The sequence below is a fragment of the Lithobates pipiens genome, unplaced genomic scaffold (genome assembly GCF_037356315.1).
Source record: "Lithobates pipiens isolate NorthernLeopardFrog02 unplaced genomic scaffold, aLitPip1_a1.2 Scaffold_19, whole genome shotgun sequence".
Lineage (NCBI taxonomy): Eukaryota > Metazoa > Chordata > Amphibia > Anura > Ranidae > Lithobates > Lithobates pipiens.
In genome coordinates this window covers 239,799,671-239,824,550 of record NW_027507764.1, presented here as the reverse complement: position 1 = coordinate 239,824,550, position 24,880 = coordinate 239,799,671, and the positions used below count along the sequence as shown (strand labels likewise).

The window sequence follows — 24,880 nt, the reverse complement described above, 5'->3', positions numbered from 1 at the left end:
GAAAAAGGAAGACAAGTTTTATAATAAAGACCATTAAAGCCGTCCGGGCCTGGCGCCTCAGACGGTTTAAGAGACTTGAGGGCCTGAGCGACTTCTTGTTTAGATATAGGAGCATTCAAAGTGTCCCGGGCTTCCGGGGACAAGGAGGGGAGGCTAAACTTTGAAAAAAATCTTTCGGCCCTTTCCTGATCCAAAGGCGGCTGGTCTGCCATATAGAGAAGAGAGAAAAAAAGAGGCAAAGCCGGCCACTACTTTGGCTGGGTTCCACATAAATCCCCCTCCTCTCACCTGCAGACGAACCTGTCTGCTTGGGCGCCCCACTGAATTAAGCTTCCTAGCCAGCATGGGACCTGGTTTGTTTGAGCTACTATAGAATTTATACTTGGTCCAGCGCAGGGCCTTTTCAGCCTGAGCGGTGGCAAGCAGGTCCAACTCAGTGACCACATTTTCACGGACCCTTCTATTGGCTGCTGTTGGGCGCGCCTTCCAAGTCGCATCCGCGGACTCCAATAAAGAGGTCAACTCCCGTGTCCGCTGCTCCCTGGCTCGCTTTGTACGGGAGGTGATCTGAATTAAGTGACCCCTGACCGCCGCCTTGTGAGCTTCCCACAGGGCGACCTGGGATGTGACCGAGCCCACATTTTCTTCAAAATAGGTCTGAATGTGTGTTTGTACTTGGGAACAGGTATCAGGCGTGGTCAGTAGAGATTCATTAATCTTCCAGAGATAGGCCGGGCGAGAAAGTCCAGCCAAAGAAATTCCGAGGATCAGGGGGTCATGGTCAGACCATGGGGAGGTAGAAATAATAATTTTATGTACCCATGGCAAGAAGCTCAGGTGCAGAAACACATGATCAATTCTACAAAAACTCTGATGGGGGTTTGAAAAAAAAAAATTTAAAATTCCCGAGATCCCGGGTGCTGCTCACGCCACACGTCCACCATGCCATATGATTGGAAAAGGTCACCCAGCGCTTGTTCTTGGGAGGCATCGTGGGATGGAGGTACTTACCTGAGGCTACGCCTATCCAGAGTGGAATTAAAAACGGAGTTGGAGTCTCCCATCATAATCAACAGGCCTTTTTGGTGCCTGGTGATTACTTGAAGCAGATGCGCGTGGGGTCCGCTATCTCCCTAGAACAGTTAAATTGAATATTACGCCGAAACGCCATCAGCACCCCTCTGTTTCTCGGAAGCAGAGGCCGTAAAAATACTGGATAATGGGAAGACAAGTATTTGGGAGACGAGGATTGGGAAAACCTGTTTTTTTGCAGACAGACCACGTCAATTGACTGAGATTTTAAATGACGGAAGACCTTCGACCGTTTAGTGGGGGAATTAAATCCATGGATATTCTGTGAGAATAATTTCAACATATTCTGAGCCACCTGGGGGTGGAAACAAATTTCATATAAATATACAGCCACCGACTGGCCACGTACCTACCTGGGTCCCGAGGCGAGGCACTCCGAGCCCGGGGGGGGGGGGGGGGGAATGAAATGGGCATGTTAAACACTTAGTCACCAAATCTGGTGTCCACGGCATCCTAGCTACAGGACGCTAAGGGGGGGTGGCTCTACCACCAACCACAAGGCTTGTAAGGAACAAAATATTAATGTAACAATAATGAGACCGCCTCTGCACAGGGGCTATTTAAACCCGGACAAAATCAAAACAGAGGAGCCAGGCCCATCTCGTGGTACCCACACCCGAATACCCGTAAACAGAACAAATATAACAAGTAGAACAATTTAAAGTATTCCCCAACCGGCGTCCCTATGCAGGGAACGCCTGAGGGGGAAGATGTAACCCCTGACCCCACCGTAACTCCCCTGCTGGGGTGCCGCTGGGCCCAGAGTCCCCCAAAAAGGGTGGACCCCGCAAGGACCAAAGCAGCGGACCCCCAGGAAGCCACCATCGTAGGCCCAACTCTGCCACCCCAGGGGGAAGCCCACCCAACAAGGCATATTGCAGATACAGCAATGAGGGGGATGGGATAAGGGGAGGGGGTGAGGAAGAGGGCAGGAGCAGGGGAGAGAAAAAAAAAAAGGCGAGGAGGGGGAGGGGAGTAGAAGGGGGACGGGAGAGAATGGGAGAAGGAGGGAAAAAGGAGGGGGAAGGAAGCTGAAGGAAGGGAAGGGAAGAAAAAGGAGGGGAGAGGCGGAGGACAAGGAGGGGAAACAGAGGGAGCAGGAGAGAAGGACGAAGGAGGAGATCGGGGGGGGGGGGGGGGGGGGAGGGAGACCAGGGAAGAGAAAAGGGGTGGGGTCAGTATACCAGGCAGTCCCCAAGTTTCTATGAACAACCCGCATATTTCAAGACATGGGCTTTGCACATAGTAATCCCTGATATAAACCCCTAGATAAGCGGTGTCCATCTTACTGGGGATATTGTCCTGCAAAAAGGGAAGAAAGAAAAAAGAATAAAAATAAAAAGCTTGCTCCAGGAGAAGGCCTTCCAGTCATTCAGGGAGCCTGGATAAAGCCAGTCGGTCCGGGTAGTCCAGGCCAACATCAGAGCACAAGGTCCTTCAGGGTGGCTCCCAGGGGCATGCAGGTTGGGTAGAAAAAATTAAGTAAAATTAAATTTAAAAAAAGAGAAAAAAAAAATAAAAAAAAAAAAAAAGGGGTAAAAATATAAAAGCTTCAATAAAAAAAAGGCACAAACAGAGGTAGGGGCTACAAGGACGAGGCCGCATCATCCTGATAGGAACCCAAAGTTAGTACAAGGCACAAAAGGTACATCAGGGGCCCGGGGAAGGCTGTCAGCCAAAAAGGAAGTAGTGAACAGGTGCACCCGAGCAATCCTCATCCCGGATCCGAGCAGGGGGATCGTGTAGGTGGTGGTGTGCCGGGCATGGCCAGTTTTCGATTGTTGACCGGTTCCCACACACGGCCCAAGCGTTTAGGAGGGGGGCAAGAACCCGTAGCCCTCTCCCCGCTGTTAGGAATCTCTGGGGAGAGGGAGCAAATTTAGTGCTTCAAAGGTCGATTGGGCCTCCTCCACAGTGCGCACTGAATAGCTCCATCCCAGGTGGGTGAATGCGAGAAGAAAAAGGAAAGCCTCAGGTGTACTTGATGTGGCAATCCAGCAGAACAGAAGTATATGGCTTCAGGAGTCGTCTCTTTTGTACCGTTGTGGGGGCCAAATCGGTGAAAAGTTGGTACCTATGACCCTGGAAGCATAGGTCAGGCTTGTCCCGTGCCACTTTGAAGGAGAGTTTCCTTGGTGCGGAAGTAGGTAAACTTAATAATAATATCCCGTGGAGGGCCCCCTTCTTTCCGGGGGCCCCAGGGCCCAGTGGATCCGGTCAAACTCCATGCGAACTATAGGGATGCCAGGGACTAATTCTTGAAACAGGGCCGTGGCAGTGGAGGTTTAGTCCTCTATGGATTTGGGGAGTCCTCTAAACCGAAGGTTCCCCCGTCTGGACCTATTTTCAAAGTTCTCTATTTTTAGGAGGGCTGTGTCTAGCTCCCTGCGGAGGTCTAGCAGGTCCTGCTCGTGATGGTCGATTACTGTTGCCGCAGCCTCCATCCTATCCTCTAGGGCGTTCGTACGGCTGCCCAGCTCCCGGATCTCCTTAGTGAGATGGGCTGCTAGCTTGGAAGTGGCCGGTGACAATTCCCCCCGCAGCATAGTTTTAAAGCGCGCCAGCAGGTCTGCGTCCCTCAAAGCCGGAGTCACATAGGGCTGCTGGGCTCCCTGCAGGCTTTCTGCATCCGAGCCGGCTTCCATCTCACCTGAGAGCAACAGGGGAGAAGACTCCATGTCCGAGGCCTGGGTTTCCAGAGGGCTGTCCGGTGGGAAGGCCACGAGGCTCGTACGCATGGCTTGTCTCCTCGAGGAGCTCCACGCGGTGCCCGATCTGCGCCCCATGTAGTCCGTATCGATCGCGGTTAGCAATGAGCCCGTATCTGCATGCAGGGATGGTGATATCACAGCCGGTGTGGTTGGCAGCGGAGGAGCGCGATTAGCATGCGGCCATCTTTGTACGCTACTCGCGAGCGCCCCCAAAATCCTTTACTTTTAAAGTACATCACGGGACACAGAGACATGTAATTGCTATGTGGGTTATAGTCCACCTTCAGGTGCTGTACATTGGCACACCCTAAACAAAAAGTTGCCACCCTATATAACCCCTCCCATACCGGGAGTATCTCAGTTTTGTAGCAATGCAATACACGTGTATACTAGAAAGAGGGGTGGGACCTCTGTGTCCTGTGATGTACTTCAAAACAAAAAAGGATTTTACAGGTAAGCTGTAAAGGTAGCTAAAAATCCTATTTTCTTTAATCGTACACCACGGGACACAGAGCCATTGTAATTACTATGTGGGATGTCCCAGAGCAACACCAACTGAGGGGAGGGAGACACAACAAAAGTAGGGCACCATGAGATCAGAGGACTTATACTGCTGACTGCAGTACACTGCACCCAAAGGCGACATCCTCATGACTTTATACATCCACCTGATAGAATCTGGTACATGTATGGATTGAAGAACAAGTTGCGGCCTTGCAGATTTGAGCCATGGAGGCTTGGTGATGCACTGCTCACGAAGCACTAACAGCCCTAGAGCAGTGAGTTTTGATTTGAGAGGGTAGAAACTACCTCTTTAAACAATAAGCTAGAACGATTACTTATCAAATTCATTTAGAATAGTAGATTTCCATGCCGCCTGTCCTCTTTTAGGATCTTCAGGCAATACGAACAAAACATCAGTTTTCCGAATCTGAGCAGTGGTCTTTAAGTAGACTGTTCTCACCACATCAAGAGAATGTAGTGATTTTTCTTCCATAGAACAGGGTTCTGGAAAAAATGAAGATGGAACAATATCCTGGTTTAGATAAAAACCTGATACTGCCTTTGGTAAAAAAAAAAAAAAGTTAGGATGAGGACGCAATACTACCTTATCCAATGAACAATAATAATTAGGCTCTGCAAAAAAAAAAAAAGCAGCCAATTCTGATACCCTTCTTGCAGCAGCATATACAATTACCAGAAAAATAGTTATAATATTTATAGTTAGTTATAATAGTTATATAATATGTCATATCGGCCCAAAAAAGAAAAAAAAAGGGCTGTTTTGTAATGCCGACAAAACTAAAATTCAGGTCCCAATGTTTCAGGGGTAATCTAACCGGGGATAAAGCCGTGTTACCCCCTGAATAAAGTTACGAACCAAAGAATGTGAAACAAGTGGTTGTTAAAATAATACCGATAAGGCCGAGACCTGTCCATAGAAAGCACTCAAAGCCAGCTTTATTTCTCACCCCATCTGCAGAAAGTCAAGGATTCTATCGTTGACCTATTTCCTGGGGTGCAACCCCTAGTTTCACACCAGGAGACATATGCTTCCCAGATGCCATAATATACAATTATGGAGGCCGCCTCCCTTGCATTAACCAAGGTAGAAACCACTGAACCGGACAGCCCACATTTCTTCAGAGTGTGGGTCTCAATAGCCAAACCTTTAAATTTATTGTTTGTAAAGTAGGATGGAATACCGGACCTTGCGAAAAAAGGTCTGGCTGTGGCGGTAGGGTCCATGGGTCCCCTACTGTCCTCTTTACGATCTCTGCATACCAAGATTTCTTGGGCCCCCACTGGGGGCCACAAGAATTACAGACTTCCCTTCCTGCTTGATCCTGCGAAGAAGTCGTGGACGGAGGCAGAATAGGAGGGAATGCATAAATCAGTGAGAACCGATTCCATGGGAATAGAAAGGCTTCTGTTCTGCATGCTAGCGGATCCTTTGTTTTTGACTCAAAGTTGTCCTGGACCTGTAATGGCACCCCACCAGTACAACTTTATGGTCTTAATACCAAAAGTACTGGAATCCGGGGGCCAGCTCTCTAAAAAGAGAAGTGTTTACAAGCAAAATCTCGTTTCTGTGGATACAAGACCTGTGCACCATTCAATTTGGCCTAAAAGACACTTTCAATGGATCCGGCTGCATATCTAGACCCAGCAAGGATTTCTCCAGTGGAGCTCAGCACAGCACATCTTTACTCGTGACCAACACCTTAGACACTGGCGAAAAAACTGAGATACTCCCGGTATGCGAGGGGTTATATAGGGAGGCAACTTCCTGTTCAGGGAGTGCCAGTGTTCAGCACCTGAAGGTGAACTATAACCCACACAGTAATTACTATGGCTCTGTGTCCCATGATGTACGATTAAAGAAAGTACATGAGCTTCTTTTTGGCAGATTACAAGCAATTTCAGCCCCATAGACTTCAATAGAAATGCCTCACTTGAGTGTTTTACAAGCTTTTTCTGCTCAACTAGCAGCTCCTCACCCCTAATTTCCTCTCCCTCTTCTCCCCCTAGTGCTTTCTATTGGCTAAACAAAAACCATCTGAAGCTGTAAGACACTTGTAATCCCCTTTTAAAAAGCTGCAAATAAGCTTAAGAAAAATGCCCGAAAAACACCAGTAAATAAATATGCTCAGGTGTGAATGGAAATCCTGCAACTGCTGCTAGGTGCAAAAAACAATATTAGGACAGTTTCTATTTTAACACACACATATACATACATACATACATACATACATATATATATATATATATACATATACATATACATATACATATATATATATATATATATATATATATATATATATAAAATACATATATACACACACACACAAAAAAATTTAGATTGGTACAGCCATTGGAGACTTATTGATGTTTCATAAAACATCTTAAGCCATATATGGATGTTTGTAGTAGGTAACTGAGGGTAAACAAAAGCTGTGTTGAAGTCTTATGATGGCAGAGTTGTTTGCTCTGTAATTTAGATTACTAGAATTCTATAATAGTTTCTAATAGTTCTGCAGAGTGTGTATTAGTATAAGTGTGAGAAAGGGATATGAGGTGACTTTTAGATTAGTTCAAAAGGTACAAAAAGAGAACAAAAAGGACTTGAGTTATTTTTATGAAAAACATACTAAATTATTTTTCAAGAAAAACACAAGCCTTTGGGACTGAATATATTGGCTTGCTGATACTTAAATCTGCCAAATTCACACACACACACACACACACACACACACACACACGATTAGCACATAATACAAAATCCTTATATATAAAAGGTTCTTTGGATATACATTTTTTTTTCCTTTTTTATCACAATTAATGGTTCTCAGCATGGTTTCCTATTGCTACATAGCTGACTAACATATTTACCATTTTCAAATGTATATTTTGAGAGCTGTTTGTTTTTTGTCCATTTTATCCCCCCAAAAAAATTATTCATGATCACAATTCATGAATCACGATTCAGATCATGATTATCTTATGCGAGCAATCAAAGCTGTAAATTATTTTGAAACTTTAGGTGGTTGACTATATAAGCCTTTTTTTTTTTTTTTTTTTAAACTATTACCCACAAATACTGTTATAAATAAATCAGCAACTTACCAGCAACTAGTCGAATTGTACCCAAAATACCACATATAGGCCTTGTGATTGCTGATGGAGGTATGTCCTTCTTTGCTGCAATAAAAGTACAGTTTTTACAGGCCACACAATCATTATGTTGCAATCAAAAAGCATTCAACCAAAACAGTAAAGAATTCTGTGAAACCAGCAAGATAATTAAGCCCTGTTAGTATGGTTTAAAATAACTTAAAATACAGAGACAATAAACTTACATACCCATATTTTTTTTTCTTTTACAAAATTATTTTATTAGTGGAAAAAAAGAAATCAACAGATTAGTATGACAGTGTATAAAAGGAAAAATAAACTGCGCTTGAGTGAAACAAAACAAAAATAAATAAATAATAATCTACAAAGAAGGCAGCAGCAATAAGTGAGATACACACACCTAACAACAATAAGGAAATACAAAAAGCTGCGCCAACAAGAAAATAATCTATACGTTAACTATCCAAAATAAAAAAATAAAATGAAGATTATAAATAGTTTGATATATTCAAAACTTATGGATAAAAAAATGACAATATGAATTCATAATTAAAGAGTTCATGAAAGAGTCCATAGATAATCCACAGTTGCGATCCTATGTAAAAACACCACGGTGGTTACACACTCGAAATGCGCACAAGTGCCCGTCACCTTATAGTGTGTGCGCTTACCAGATGGAAGCTTAATTAAAGCGTTGTAAATATATCCTCAATCTCCTCAGAATACTCCTCCTTTTAATGGATCAGCTCACCGTAATGAAAAGCAGTATTCACATATACACACATCTTATTCCACGATCCCAAAAATTAAGGTTAAATTAGATGAGTTCAGTATGTGGTGAAAATCATGAATGCTGGGAACCAGGAGGCAGGAAACAAGAAGCAGCTGGTCGTGAATTCCTGTTCCATCTAATTTAACCTTAATTTTTGGGATCGTGGAATAAGATGTGTATATGTGAATACTGCTTTTCATTACGGTGAGCTGATCCATTAAAAGGAGTATTCTGAGGAGATTGAGGATATATTTACAACGCTTTATTAAAGCTTCCATCTGGTAAGCGCACACACTATAAGGTGACGGGCACTTGTGCGCATTTCGAGTGTGTAACCACTGTGGTGTTTTTACATAGGATCGCAACTGTGGATTATCTATGGACTCTTTCATGAACTCTTTAATTATGAATTTATATTAATTGTCATTTTTTATCCATAAGTTTTGAATATATCAAACTATTTATAATCTTCATTTTATTTTTTTATTTTGGATAGTTAACGTATAGATTATTTTCTTGTTGGCGCAGCTTTTTGTATTTCCTTAGTATGACAGTGTGATGGATACATCAAACATGACAGAAAGAAAAAGATGCTAACAAGGGGATACTAGAAACATTGTTCATTATTCTCCAATGTAAAAAGGAAAAATAATCAGTAAACTGCAATAAAGAGCAAGCCGAATTCTTAGATCGAGGTGTGTCAGAGGGAGAATTGTACAGAAAGGAAATTAAAAAAAGTCTTGAAACAAGGTGAAGTGCAAGAGAGAAGGTAGAGAAGAAAGAAAAGGAGGGGGGTGCATCGGGTGACAATTAAATTGAAAGAAGTATATTATTAAAGGTTAAGGGTATTAAAGGGTTGGTTGCATGTTATCCATGGTTGCCAAACCCTAATAAATTTATTGTGAGTGTCAGAAGGGCCGCCAGTTTCTCGTTGATCATAATGTCATTCATGAGGTTGAATCACTACTTCAAAACAAAGCACAGGGTTTACCAAGCTCTCGCACTGGTCAACCTCGTTGCATTAAAAAAGTGCAGAGCCAGTTGGTGTTCCAGAAGAAGGAGCTCAGGGATAGGTTTACAAAGAAGGGCTTCATAAGGGTCTTTTTTTTAAGATTGGAATGAAACATATTACTAATAAAGGGTATAAACCCTGATCCGTAGTCTACGGACCTTAGGACATGTCTCGATCATATTATTTCACAGATGATCTTAACAACACAAGCATGCCTGTTCAAAATTAGGCAAGGTTGGGGATATTACAAACAATTCTAAAAGAAGTGTCTAAGCCAATGGTTCTCAACCCTATCCTCAAGTACACTCAACAGGCCAGGTTTTGGGAATTTCTCTTAGATAGAATAGCTGTCCAAAATACCAAGCCATTGACTCCGATTTAAAGCACCTGTGCAAGATAAGGGAAAACCTACAAACATGGTCTGTTGGGGGTACATGAAAACAGGGTTAAGAACCACTGGTCTAAGCAACCAGTATGTGCAGAAGGGATGTATGGTGGGTATGATAGCAGGCAGTATGTGCTAGAGAGGAATACAAAGGATATAACAGTAGACCATGTGTGCGGTAGAGCAGTGCGCAAAGCTATGTGCCAAAGAGGAGTGCAGAAGATATGATGATAGGGGACAGACTGTAAAGGGGAAGAGTGTGGTGTTTATGACAGCTGACAGTATGTCACAGATGCATTATGCGGTTTAGAATTGTCTTGTTGAAATATGCAATGCCTTCCATGAAAGAGACATCTGGATGGGAACATATGCTGCTATAAATCCTATATCTTTCATCATTGATGGTGCCTTTCCAGATGTACAGTGGTGTGAAAAAGTGTTTGCCCCCTTCCTCATTTCCTGTTCCTTTGCATGTTTGTCACACTTAAGTGTTTCGGAACATCAAACCAATTTAAACAATAGTCAAGGACAACACAAGTAAACACAAAATGCAATTTGTAAATGAAGGTGTTTATTATTAAAGGTGAAAAAAAATCCAAACCATCATGGCCCTGTGTGAAAAAGTGATTGCCCCTCTTGTTAAAACATACTATAACTGTGGTTGTCCACACCTGAGTTCAATTTCTCTAGCCACACCCAGGCCTGATTATTGCCACACCTGTTCACAATCAAGGCATCACTACACATCATGCCGAGACCCAAAGAAATTCAGGAACAATTGAGAAAGAAAGTAATTGAGATCTATCAGTCTGGAAAGGGTTATAAAGCCATTTCCAAAGCTTTGGGAATCCAGCGAACCACAGTGAGAGCCATTATCCACAAATGGCGAAGACATGGAACAGTGGTGAACCTTCCCAGGAGTGGCCGGCCACCCAAAATTACCCCAAGAGCGCAGCGACGACTCATCCAAGAGGTCACAAAAGACCCCACAACAACGTCCAAGGAACTGCAGGCCGGAAGTGGGTGTAAATACCTGTCTTTGACAGGTATCTCCACCCCCCTCTCCCCTCCCCCCTGAAAGGTGTCAATTGTGATACCGGAGGGGGGGAGGGATCCGATCAGGGGAGGTTCCACTTTAGGGTGGAATCCCGCTTTAAGGACCAGGCCTCTTTTCAGACTCAGTGTTTACATGTTTAAAACAGTTTTTTTTGCTAGAAAATTACTTAGAACCCCAAACATTTTATATTGGTTTTTTTTCTAACACCCTAGAGAATAAAATGGCGGTCACTAAAATACTACGTATTTGCACAGCGATCTTACAATTGCACTTTTTTTGGAAAAAAAAAACACTTTTTTGAATAAAAAAAAAAAAAAATAAGACAGCAGTAAAATTAGCCCAATTTTTTTTTATATTGTGAAAGATAATGTTACGCTGAGTAAATGGACACCTATCATGTCATGCTTCAAAATTGCACCCGCTCGTGGAATGGCGTCAAACTTTTAGCCTTAAAAATCTCCATAAGCGACATTAAAAAAATTCTACAGGTTGCATTTTTTGCATTACAGAGGAGATCTAGGGCTAGAATTATTGCTCTCGCTCTACCGATACCTCACATGTGTGGTTTGACCGCCGTTTTCATATGCGGGTGCTACTCACGTATGCGATCGCTTCTGCACGCGAACTCGTGACGGGGTGTTTTTAAAAACCTTTTTTTTTCTTTTCTTATTTATTTTAATTGATTTTATTTATTTTTACACCGTTTAAAAAAAAATTATAAAAAAAATGGATCACTTTTATACCTATTACAAGGAATATAAACATCCCTGGAAATAGAAAAAAGCATGACAGGTCCTCTTAAATATGAGATCTGGGGTCAAAAAGTCTCATACTTGGACTTAAATGCAATAATAATAAAAAAAGTAAAAGTAAAACAAAAAAAAAAAAAAAAAACAAAAAAAAAAAAAAAAAAAAGTAAAAAATATACCTTTAAGAAGTGACGGAAGTGACGTTCTGGCGTCGCTTCCGCCCTCCTATGGTATAGAGACGAGTGGGGGCCATATTATCCTCGCTCATCTCCATACCCAGCTAGGAAGAGGACCCGATCGCCTCCGCCACTAACGACGGCTCCAGTAAGCGGCGGAGGGCGCGGGAGGGGGTGGCACCTCTCCCGCTGCCGATAGCGGTGATCTCGCGGCAAACCCGCCGCAGAGACCACAGTTATCATACAGACGGCTGGCGCCTGAAGAGATGGATATCTCGGTTGTGGCAGCAACTGCTGCCGTTACCGAGATATCCCTCTTCAAAAATAGGACGTACATCGGCATGCGCTGGTTGTTAAGTGGTTAATATATAGGTTTTTTTTTAATCTAAATTATACATACAAGTAAACGTATTGGAGGTTTGTTTTGTTTAATAAATGTTTAAAATGCAAGAAATTTTCTGTATCGCTTATTAAGGCTGCTTTCACACTGGAGCAGGCAGGCGTTGATGGTAAAACGCTGCTAGTTTTAGCGGCGCTTTACCGTCATTTTAGCAGTGCTATTCGGCTGCTAGTGGGGCACATTTAACCCAGCTAGCGGCCGAGGAAGAGGTTAAATGTGCCCGTGAAGCGCCGCTGCCAAATCGCATTGCATGCGCTTCGGCAGTGGTGCCCATTCATATCAATGGGCAGGAGTGGTGGAGGAGCATACACCACTCCAAACGTGCTGCTTGCAGGACTTTTTTTTTTATCATCCTGCCAGTGCATCGCCTCAGTGTGAAAGCAAAGCACTCAGACTTTCACACAGACTGCAGGGGAGCCGTTTTGCAGGCACTTTACAGGCGCTATTTTTAGCCCAAAGGTGCCTGAAAAACGCCCCAGTGGGAAAGGTGTCGGTTAGATTTTATGAGATGAAGGGGGAAAAAATAAAATAAAAATCGGCATCATATATCGGCCATCGGCCGCCGTGATTTCTAAATATCGGCATCGGCCAGAGAAAAACCCATATCGGTCGACCTCTACTAATGATCTCTCATACCATCAGAGATGCAGACTTTTGAATTGAGCGCTAATGCCAGAAGGTCTCTCTCCTCATTAATCTGGAAGATGCAGCACCCATGGCTGCCAAAAAGAATGTCAAATTTGTATTTGTCTTACCACAGAACAGTTTTAACTAGCTTTGGACCAGGGAAGACAGCTGTGTTTCTGTATTATGTTCAAGTATGGCTTCTTCTCTGCATGATTGAGCTTAAACTTGCATATTTTGATGTCACAGTAAACTGTGTTCACAGACAGTGATGAGCAGGGCCCTCCGATTCCTCCTGTATTTAAATTGTACTGTCTGCCCTAACATAACGTTATAAAGTGCTACGCAAACTGCGCTATATAAATCCTGTATAATAAATCATTTTTGGAAGTATTCCTGAGCCTATGCAGTGATATCCTTCACAAAATGGTGCCTTTTTTTAATGCAGTGTCGTCTAAGGGCCTAAAGATTACATGAATCCAATATTGCATTTCAGACCTGTCCTTTAAACACAGAGATTTCTCCAGTTTTTTTCCAGACATTTTTGCTATTATGTATTGTAGATGAGAATATATTTAACATATCTGCAATTTTACGTTGAAGAACATAATTTTGAAATCTTTCAACATTAGACGCAGTGTCCTTTTTTTTAAATTGGTGTTGTACACCAAAGGGGTGGAAAGTGTACAGAGCGGTGAGAGTGTAAAGTTGTTTGCATGCAGGAAACCTCTGGTACTGCAGACAGGGAATAGGAGGTCCCTTTCTGCAAAGAAGAGCTGGGAGAGGTAGTGAACCCCTGAAGAAAAGAGCAGAGATGGAGATGGAAGTTGAACTGAATAACACTCTACAGGGGATTATAGAAAGGATAGGTCTGGGTAATGGAAATCTCACTGCTCAAATAAATACTGGAAAATTAGATTTGTATGCTAAGGGATAAAGACGAAAGATCTTTGGTGTTCTGAAAATGACCCATTCTTGTGAGTAGGCAATAGCGCTGCGATCTGGCTCCAGTTGTCTTGGAAACTAAGCTGGATGATACTTGCTGAGATCTAAAGTTATAAGGAAGGTGGAGTGGCGATTTGGAGCTTCTCTAAAGATTTAATATCTGTTTTGAGTGCCATTTCCTACTCATGAGAATGGGTGGCAATGTGGTCTGGTGAGTGTTATTCTTAAGGGAGAGAGGCTCACGGTATCACTTTGGTGGTGGATTCAAGGCGTTACGGTGGTTAGATTTCACACTGCCATGTGACACTCATACGGACTTTTACTTTTTCCGGATTTACTTTCTTGTGGACTTATTCACTGTTTGTTGTTAATATACAAATTTTTTTCTCCAACAACTAAATTTTGTGCACATTTAAAAATGTTTTCTCACTATTTTTTAAAATTTGTTTGCGCTGCTGTGGAATACTGTTGGTTTATTACTGATGATTGTTTCACATTGCTAAACTGGTCACTACCTGCCAAAGCAACTTCTGTTGACACTCGGTCAATAGCAAGGACATCCTCTGCTCCATCATCACAAGCTTCCACAAAAAACTTCTCAGGTGTTGTGTGCCTAAAGTTGAAAGCAAAAAAAAAAAAAAATTATATATAAAAAAGTAATTTAGCAAAAGTAACATACAAGAACACAATTTTGGTTCACTTCTTGACTCAAACCCCACTTAGCCCCTGTACACACGGTCGGAGATTTCCACAACCAAATCCGTCGGATTTTGCCCGAAACTGTTGCATACACACGGTCGGACAAAGTTGGTGAAAAAATCCGATCTTTCAGAACGTGATGACGTAATTTTGTTACGATGGGACTACATTCAGGCTAGTAGCCAATAGCTTTGATGTAGGAATTTGATCTGAGCATGCATTGCACTTGGTCCAATCAAAATTCTCTACACATGATCGGAGTATGTCCGATCGGCCCAGTTGGTCGGGAAATATTTCCAACATGTTGGAAAATTGGGTCCGACGGAATCAGTCCGATGCATACCACACACAGTCGGATTATCCGACGACACGGTCTGATAGGACACATTCCGACGGATTCTCCGACCGTGTGTACAAGGCTTAGAACAGCTTGGCTTCCAATGGCTAAACAGAAGTTTTCTAAACTGAATGCATAACTTATACATTAATAACTAGCCCGTTATTCTTTAGCAATTTTAACATTGTCAGAAATTGACCATCAGTGGTACAACAGCAGGTATTAATTGTATTCTCAGGGAGCATTTATTCAGCATAGGATGCATTAAGGTGAAAAAACACAAGGGTTAACAACCTCTTTAACTCAACACTGACATATTTGCTTTGGTCTCAAGATGTAACCCAATACACAGAATTATCTCTGGTTTCGCAAGCTAGGAGACACTTATACATTTGGCAGACCTCTTGCCACTTCAAATGCAATTAAATAAACATGCTATCAACAAAACCTGCTAGTACAGCATCCTTTACTGATCCCTTTAAAAGCATTCCCATGAGTGTGTGTATATTACTTGTACATTGGTAATACATGTTTGTTTGTGTATATTTATACATTTTCTGCTCCAGGACAATAATATATTAGTTACAGCAGTTGTTCCACTTGCTGGGCTTGCAGCAATCTGTATTAAAGAAAAAGCATGAAAAGTATGCCTGACATTGTATTATATGAACCATAAGATGCCTGCTTCTATATAACCATTCCCCAGCAAACACTGTGTAATGGAGGTCAGGAAAACTGGATTTTGTTTTTCTTTTTGGTTAATGAAATTGACAATTTCTAATCCAGATGCAGTGTGTAAGAAAGTAAATTTATCTGCATAATTTAGTTTGTGAGTTCCTGTGTCCCCACAGGGGGTAGAACACGAGGCTGCCCTCAGTAAGAAGTGCAGAAATTATTGTATCCTACTTGGCGGGAGATTTCAATTGAGGTGTGTGGCTGAATTCAAAATACCATAGATAACAATGAAGGGTGTCAGACTGTTGAGAGTTTACTTCAGAGACAGACAGAGGAGCTCATGGCTGTAGGTCTCCTTAGAAGGAGATTAGAAAAAACATGGAACTGCTGAGACTTGTTGTGTAGCGCTCTGGATTGGACACACGGCCTTTACTTTATTCTCTGCTCTTCCTTCAACTACTGTGTGGCCCTGAAACTGAGGCCAGGACACATAGCCCTCTGAGGACCCATGATGGCTTTGTGAAGGATCTCTGTCCTATGGACCTCCTTTTCCCTGCCACTCTGCCTGGACTTCCTCCGCCGAGTCCGCTATTGGCTGTTGAGTCCCTTTATCCCAGCTGTGCCCAGTGCCAAGGACTTAACCCATGCTGTACCCAATTGTGGTCTGTTACTCACTGTATCGATTGTTTCCTTGTGATGCTGCTGTACTAGATTGCTGCCCGATGACTCTGGACTTATTCTTTGATTTGCCTTATTGCCACCCTGTTACTATTTCTGCATGTCGCTCACGGTGTTGGAATTACTGCCCTTTGGCCTACCCCTTATTTAACTCGTATGCTTTTTCAGCACCCCAAAATAAAGAACCTCTTGGCCAGGGGCCCTGAAAAACACTCTTGGTCTCTACGTGTGGTTCTGTTCCACCCACACCTGTCACACAACCCTACCCCTCTTCCTGGTAGAAATTTGGCATGTTTGGCTATAGGGCACGCATGTATACTGTCTTACTATGAAACAAAAAAGCCAAAAGGCACTGCTCTTTAGAAGATGCGTGGAGTGCCATTACTTCTTAAAGGCACCCTACACATCTAATAACACAGCCTGCTCTATGCAGCTGCCCTGCGGTTGCTTTCGTTAACCAGAGACCGTTTCCCTGCTTTTTCTACAGTATAGCCACCCATTTAAACGCCGCACAGTCTGCACACAGGATCTGCAATACTGTGATCCTAGCCTAAGCCAACATTTTCCAAACTTTGTTTAGTTGCAGCACGCAAAATCTTGAGGCACCCCAGTCTAAAAAGTTAAAATTGCAAATGTTACTCATCAATGGCATACTTGAGCCCAGGACAATGCACAAAAATCGGCTTGATAAAATTAAAGTGGTTCTAAAGGCTCAACGTTTTTTACCTTCAAGCATTCTATGCATGAAGGTAAAAAAAAAAAATCTTCGGTGTGGAGCGCCCCAGCCCCCCTCCCCAATACTTACCTGAGCCCCATTGCGATTCAGCGATGTGAACAAGAACCTCTCAGGGTACTCTCACACCTCAAAGGAAACGGAATGGACATGCAGAGCAGCGGCTTGGGAGCGAGGGTGTGAGAGTACTAGGCAGGAGAGAGAGGCCAGGAGCACCAGTGGGTGACCCAAGAAGAGGAGGATTGGGGCTGCTCTGTGAAAAAACACTGCACAGAGCAGGCGAGTATTGCGATGTCTGTTATTTAAAAATATCACTTTTAACTTAACCCCCCCCCCCACAGTTGAGGTTCCCCAAATTACATCAGAGCCCCTATCCCACCGGAGATATCCCAATTACATTAGAGCCTCCCTTCACATAGTGCCCCCTTTAGAGAGCTCAGCAAAACATCAGAGCTCGACCTTTTGGGTGTGGCAGAGCAGAAGGTGGGGAGGTTGACTTCTGCCTTCTCCTGAATGCTGGAGACAGTCTTGCATACTGCCTATTTTGGATCAGAGTCATTCATTGCCATGGTCCTAAAGTGTCATTGATTGTTATGGTGCTGGGAGCCGGCCCACTAATCTCTTGACAACTTATGACGCTGATCCAGGACAAACTGGGTCCCATGCTCCCCAAGGGAACCTAAATGGCACCCTAGTTAAACTCTGAACTAAGCATTCATCCTCTATATAGCCAAGTGCAATAAGTGTTATATTAGGGAAAGAAAGACAACACAGGCAGCACAAGAATCAAGCAATAAGCAAAGCCAAACATATGAATGCAAAAATCAAATGGCTAGATGAAGTGTATTTCACAAAGAGCTAAATTACTGCAGGCACATGAGCTGACTGCATCATATGCACATATCAGCCTTTTTTGACAATGAAATTAACACTATTTTAGTCAAGTAAATACGGGCAAAACAATTCGGATGACTAAAATACGACAAACTAAAATGGCATTTTATGCTAATAGATTATGACCAAAACTGAATCGAAATTTGACGTCAAAATTAACAATGGTTATATATCACAATGGTGAAATCTGTGCTTGTAGTGCACGTTCAAAACTTAATACCACAAATAATAACGTTAGATTTTTACTCCAGGAGTATATAATGAAATTCTAGAGAAAGAAATGCATTACAATTTAACTAAACTAATTTGATTTTAGTCAACTAAAATATGTCTAAAACAATTCAGATGATTTTAATACGACTAAAACAAAAATGGCATTTTAGTTGAAAGACTATGACTAAAATGAAAATTTGATGTCAAAATTAACGTCTTCTAGGTACTTTGAACCTATGCAGATAACATAAAATGCATCTGTTTATAGCTGAGCACTTTGGTTTGTTTTGAAATCTAATGATGAGCTCAGGCGTGTTCGCATACCCCACGTGCAGAGCCCGCCAGGAAGTTGGCACAGCGATGCGCTAATCACAGGCAGCGAGACATTGCCCGATCTCTGCAGCCGCGCATCTGGGCAATGTGTCACTGCCTGTGATTAGTGCAGTGCTGCGCCGACTTCCTGGCGGGCTCTGCACGTGGAGTATGTGAACACGCCTGAGCTCATCCTTAGCCAAATCCTAGATAAAATGTTTGCAAACACAAAAAAAAAAAAAGTATTGATCCTGTTTTTTTAAAGCATGTTATACTGCACAGTGCTTGTGCTGTGTAATTTAGCCCCCTTTATAACCTGAAATACTTGGGTGATCCCGACATTTTCTTCCCTCCTCTCTGTACACCTATTCCGATATATCAGGGCTGTTGAGCCCTGACACCGTTGTCAGTGTATGTGCTTCCGTCAGCCGCAGCCCTGCTCTCTGTGTCCGTTTCCCCCTCTGTCCTCCTCCTCCTCCCTGCTTGTCAGCTCCCTGATCCTCCCCTCCTGCTCTAAAAAATTATAGCTCCGTCTATTACAGAGAATTAAAGCGGAACTTCAGTAATTTTTTCTTTATCTTTTGATTCTTCTGCCCTTGTTGTTTTAACTTTGGATAGTAAAACTTTTTTTCTGCCAGTAAATACATTCCTGTTTCTTGTCTGGTAAAAAGCCTAGGATTATGACATTGTGCACAGCTCTCTCTCATTCACGTGAGAGTTTGCCAGAAAGGGGGTGTGGGTGAGTCATAAGAGAGCCAATTAGAGCTGCGGGGCTGGAGGTGTGCCTCTGTGGGTGTGTAAATCCAGGAAGTGAACAGGCAGCAGCTTCAGCTGCCCACAGTTAAAATTGTTGCAGCCAGACTCAGAGGAGGGAGAATTCTGCAGCATATTTGGAAAATACAGAAGCACAGTATATATAAAATAATATGCAAAGTGGTTGGAGGGAAGCTTCAGAATGGCAAAGATGTCCTCGCTGGCAGCCCCACTCTGCTCTCTTCCTGCATTCACGGGCATAATTGAGAGCAGTGGGAGCCATTGGTTTCTGCCGCTGTCAGTTAAATTCTGTAAGGAGAGAGTAGGGGTGGGGTCAAGCCACACTGTGTGTGTGTGTGTGTGTGTGTGTGTGGGTTTAAGGAAGCACACAGTTCCGGCTCTGAAGTATTCCGGCACGAGTGTCAGCAGCATGATATGGGGCAACTTGGAGAAGATGTGGAGCGCACAGCGCCGTCAGGGAATCCCAAAAGAGGAGGTTTCAAAGCCGCTCTATGCAATACCACTGCACAGAGCAAGTATAACATGTTTGTTATGTTAATTAAAATGTAGCTTTACAACCACTTAAAAAAAAAAAATTTAGGCATTACATACACTTTAAGTCTTGGAAAGAGTAAGGAAGAGATATACCCTTTGCCAAGTTTTTGTTGGTGCCTGTATTCCTACTTGGAAGAATGACCCTCTTTATTTGTCCTGATGACCACTGTCATGAAGACATGGGGTCATGGGAAAGCCAAACGTTTTGATCTGTCGCCAGAGCAAGAGAGGAGGTTAAAATCATCCAATGGGAACACGCATTCAACTGACAACTCGCCTCTATAAGGGTAATTCCATTCACAGAGCTTTCTTCTCATTTGCGGTTATGCACAGGTAGTAAAGGAAAATCTTCACAACTCTCTCAAGCTAAAAAAAAAAAAAGTTTATACACTGATAGAATCTGAACTGTCTGTAAAGCAGCAGACTATTGTGGGGGAGATACCTCAAAGCTGGTTTGAAGCACAAATTCAATTATTATTTTGTATCCTTTTCTAACAATATTATGGCTAGGATCACAATGAAACCAAAAAGAACTTCAGCGAAATCACTCAAGGAGAGAGTGTAGTACTATCAGTATATAGCAAAATGTGATTTGTGATAAAACCACTCCAAACTGAAACGAATAATAAAATCATCTCACCCTCAAATGTCCGTTTTATTAATATCAGAAATTAGACTAGTGTCACTACTACTGCTCACACCTCGTGTTCCCACAAGCGTACTTAAAATATGTTCCAAACAGTGCTGCTCAGCATAGAGATAATATACAAGTGGATTATGTCATATACTAAATTCAATATTCCAAAAAACAACAACAAAGTGCAAAATGTAAAATGAATAATAAAACAAATAAACAAAACAATAAAACGAAAGTCCCGAGTGTTCATGTGATATTTCAATCATTCATATTCATGATGTTTTGTTTATTCAATAACAGTGATGTCAGATAATGCCAACTTGTTGCTGCATTTATATTTCTACTTTCACCACGTGCAAAAATCCCTTCGCCAGCATACAAATGCTCTCTTCTTAAAGAGGAATTAAACTTCCCTGTATTGTTTGTACCTGAAGGTAAGCCTATAGTAAGGCTTACCTATAGGTACTGCAAATAGCTCCTAAACTTGCAACGTTTAGGAGATATTTACTATATACTCCACCGATGATGTCATGGGGGCATGTGCTCTGAAGGAGCAGCTATCCATGCCGTTCCTTCAGAGCCCTGTGTCATGACCGGCGGCTCATGCATACGTAGGAGTGACACAACGCGGCTCCGTCCAGTCGCACAGCCAGAGTCTGCAGACCCAGAATGAAGATGGGAAAAGATGGATGCAGCCTCCAACGGTGACAACGAGGGCTTCATTTGCAAGTAACTTTCACATAATGTGCTGATATGCCATGCATACTAGCACATTATGACTTTAATTTGCAGGTCAAAGAAGCAGCGTTTACTTTCTCTTTAATAATTGACCAATCTCAGGTTTTATGTACTTGCCCCTTAAAGTGGGGTCTCCTGTACCACGGTTGTTCTGCTTTTCTCCACTTATACTCTCCTGGTATTTTCAATCCACCGCCATCATAATAGAATTTATTTAGTGCTCTCCATATAGAAAACTGTATTTTTTTAATAAAATACTTTATAGTTAAAGCGGGACTGTACTGCGGAAAAAAATATTAAAAGCCAGCAGCTACAAATACTACAGCTGCTAACTTTTAATAGATGGACACTCACCTGTCCCAGGGTCCAGCGATGCCGGCAGCCAATGCCGATCGATCGCTCGGCTCTCGGCTGCTGCCGCCACCATTCTAGGTGAGGGAATCAGGAAGTGAAGCGAATCTGCTTCACTTCCCGGTTCCCTACTGCGCATGCGTGAGTCGTGCAGCGCAATAGGAATTGTCCGCTCGGTCTCTGAGACCCGTGTGTGTCCCAGCAGACAGCGCGGCAGGACAGGAAATGGCATGGACTCCCACGGGAGTCTATGCCTGGAAGTGGGTGTAAATACCTGTCTTTGACAGGTATCTGCACCCCCCTCCCCCCTGAAAGGTGCCAATTGTGACACTGGAGGGGGGGTTCCGATCAGCGGAAGTTCCACTTTAGGGTGGAACCCCGCTTTAAAGTGTTACTAAACCCAGGACCCAGCATTCACTATATCTGGTCTACCAAAGTACACAGAACATGGAAATGCAATTATTTAAGTACATAAATAAAAACTGCTAAATACCTTTTCTCATCAGTAGCATATAGCAGTCTTGAGATTTCTATCAGTGTCTGGTTAAAGCTAGCAGGAGGAGTTTTCATTCTATTCTGACTGTCCTGTGAGGCTGTAGGACCCTTGACTATGGGACCACCAATTATCGGCATGGCTGATATTAAAATTTTTCTGAATATCGGTCAGAAAAGTACAGATATTACCAATATTAGTCAGACCTCCTCCCCTTGTCCCCACGACATCTCTTACTGCCCGCCTCGCATCACCGCTGTTCTGCCCCCACAGCAGGGCTGCAAAGGCTGCTCTTGACAGAGCTGCAGACATGGGCGAGCAGAGAGATAGTTATGTCATCTCTCACCGCCCGCATGTGGAAGTTTACCCGCTCGGACGCTGCTGGGGAGAGGCTGCCAAAAGTAGTATAAGTAGGAACAAGCTGCATCTGGGTGGCAGGTGACAGTGGCAAGCGACACGCTGCATCTAGGAGGCAGGTGACGGTGATGTACAGAATATCGAGCAGGGCCCTCTGATCCCTCCTGTATTGATTTGTATTGTAAGTGTACTGTCTGCCCTCATATTGTAAAGCACTGCGCAAACTGTTGGCGCTATACAAATCCTGTATAATAATTATAATAATAATAATGGCACCTGATATCGGCTATCAGCCTGAAAGGAAACTGAAAAAATCTGCATCGGCCCTGACAAAAAGTCGACCCCTAGCCCTGACCCTTTGATTGGCACAGGACCAATCAGCACTATCCAGACACATACCCCCCCCCCCCCAAAAAAAAACAAAACCTCTCTAGCAATACACACCAAACTGAGCATGATGTGCAGATTGACTCCAAAGACTCTGATATAGCAGGAGATGGATTAGGGAAAGTGGAAGAAGCGGGAGATCAGAGAAGTCAGGATCAAACAGCCTTTTTACACAATGCAGAGGATTAATCTCTTAGGTTTCACAGTAAGTATAACAAGCATATTTTACTGCATATACAGACTGATTTTACTGTTGGGGGTTTAGTAACACTTTAACTTATATCCACTTAAGCCCCGGACCAATTTGCAGCCAAAGGACCAGGCCACTTTTTGCTATTCGGCACTGCATCGCTTTAACTGACAATTGCGCGGTCGTGCGACATGGCTCCCAAACAAAATTGGCATCCTTTTTTTCCCACAAAGAGCTTTCTTTTGGTGGTATTTTATCACCTCTGCGGTTTTTATTTTTTGCGCTATAAACAAAAATAGAGCGACAATTTTGAAAAAAATGCAATATTTTTTACTTTTTTGCTATAATAAATATCCCCAAAAAATATATAAAAAAACATTTTTTTTTCCTCAGTTTAGGCCGATACGTATTCTTCTATTTATTTTTGGAAAAAATAAATAAATAGCAATTAGCGATTATTGATTGGTGTGCGCAAAAGTTATAGCGTTTACAAAATAGGGGATAGTTTTATAGCATTTTTTTTTTTTTTTTTTTTTTTTACTAGTAATGGTGGTGATCAGCGATTTTTATTGTGACTGCGACATTATGGCGGATACATCGGACATTTTTGGGACCATTGTCATGTATACAGCAATCAGTGCTATTTAAATGCACTGATTCCAGTGTAAATGACAGTGAAGGAGTTAACCACTAGGGGGCGGGGAGGGGTTAAGTGTGTGTGTGGTGTGTGGTGTGTGTGTGTGTGTGTGTGTGTGTGTGTGTGTGTGTGTGTGTGTGTGTGTGTGTGTGTGTGTGTGTGTGTGTGTGTGTGTGTGTGTGTGTGTGTGTGTGTGTGTGTGTGTGTGTGTGTGTGTTTTTATTTTATTTTTTTAACTGTGGCTTGGCATCTGATGTCACTGATCGTCTTTCCCTATAACAGGGAACAGACGATCAGTGACAGGCTCAGTAGGAAGCACAGGGAGAGGTTTGCTTACACAGACCTCTCCTCGTTCTTCAGCTCTGTCACCCGATCGCGGGACACCAGCGGCGATCGGGTCCGCTGGTCCCACGGCCATGGTCACGGAGGTCAGGACCGGGTCGCCGCCGGTGCCGTGCTCCCGACCCACAGCTGGGCACTTAAAGAGCCACGTACAGGTACGTGATTGTGCCCAGCTGTGTCATTCTGCCGATGTATATGTGCAGGAGGCGGTCCTTAAGCAGATATTGTACACTGACACTGGAGCACATCAGCACCCAAGCAAATAATATTGAAAACCTCCATCAAAATGGCCGACCACACAATTTTGAGTTTTGAATAGCGTTATTATGTTTCTAATGAAATTAATCAGCGATAGTTGCATAAAAGGCACTTTGCGAGTACCGGTGTTCTGTCAAAATAGCCAACTCGTCAGAAACTCCAACTAGTTAACTTCTGGTTTCTTTAAACGATCAGTAAATTGCAGATTTTGACAAACTGTTTGGACACAACAATGGCAACCGTATACAGTCCTTTGAACGATATTATGAGCGGAGATTGTTACCGCGCTCCGATACTAGCCAACAAAATGGCCACCTCAGAGGCAGCGACACCTTTCACCTCGTTAGCCGATGTGCTGTTAAAACAGCGAAATCTTCCTGTATAAGACTGTATTCGGTTGTTGTGTCCAAACAGCAATTCATCAAAATCTCCCATTACTGGAAGTGACGTGGTTGGAGTTTCTGACGAGTTAGCTAACTTGATATAACACCGGCCCTTTTACCCTGATGAAGTCATGTGATTTCTTGATGCAACACATTTGGAGGAGCCGGTGACGTCATGCCACAAGTGTGCGGTCGGTCATTTTGTTGGAAGTTTTCAATATTGTTTGCCTGGAAAATGACGTGCACCAGTGCCCACTGCCGGTACCACGTGATTGCTGTGACCAATCACAGCAGATCACATGACAATTGTAAACAATGGATAGCTTCCATTCATGCATACAATTGTGTTGCTAGCTGTGATTGGTCACAGTGATCACATGGTATAGACAGGGCCAATTCACAGCCCATCTGCTCCATGTGAATAGCTGTGGCCAATCACAGCTAAATCAAACAAAACACACAATGAATCAGTTTTAATCAGTAAAAAATGGTTGCTTAGAACAATGAAATTTGCTGGTATAAGCAGTCATAATGTGTAAGAAAAACAAAAAATCCTAAATCTTTCCCCAGAGAAGTACAGTGTTACTATGGTAACACTGTATCGCTCTAGTCATAGTGCGTTAAAAAAAAGCACCAAAGAAAAACTATTACAAATGTAATTTTTTCAATTTATTATTTTCCAAAAAGTTGTGACAA

General features: G+C 42.8%; 1 protein-coding gene across 2 annotated transcripts in view; it reads right to left on the bottom strand.

The window, feature by feature from the left end:
* SACM1L (SAC1 like phosphatidylinositide phosphatase) overlaps window positions 1–24,880 on the bottom strand; it is a 226,497-nt gene that overhangs the window by 190,274 nt on the left and 11,343 nt on the right. For both annotated transcript variants that reach the window (XM_077491838.1, XM_077491839.1), the window contains exons 2-3: window positions 14,078–14,175; window positions 7,434–7,508 (exon numbers count right to left, since the gene is read on the bottom strand). In XM_077491838.1, coding sequence (XP_077347964.1) covers window positions 7,434–7,508; window positions 14,078–14,175 — 173 coding nt within the window. The remainder of the gene's footprint in view (window positions 1–7,433; window positions 7,509–14,077; window positions 14,176–24,880) is intronic.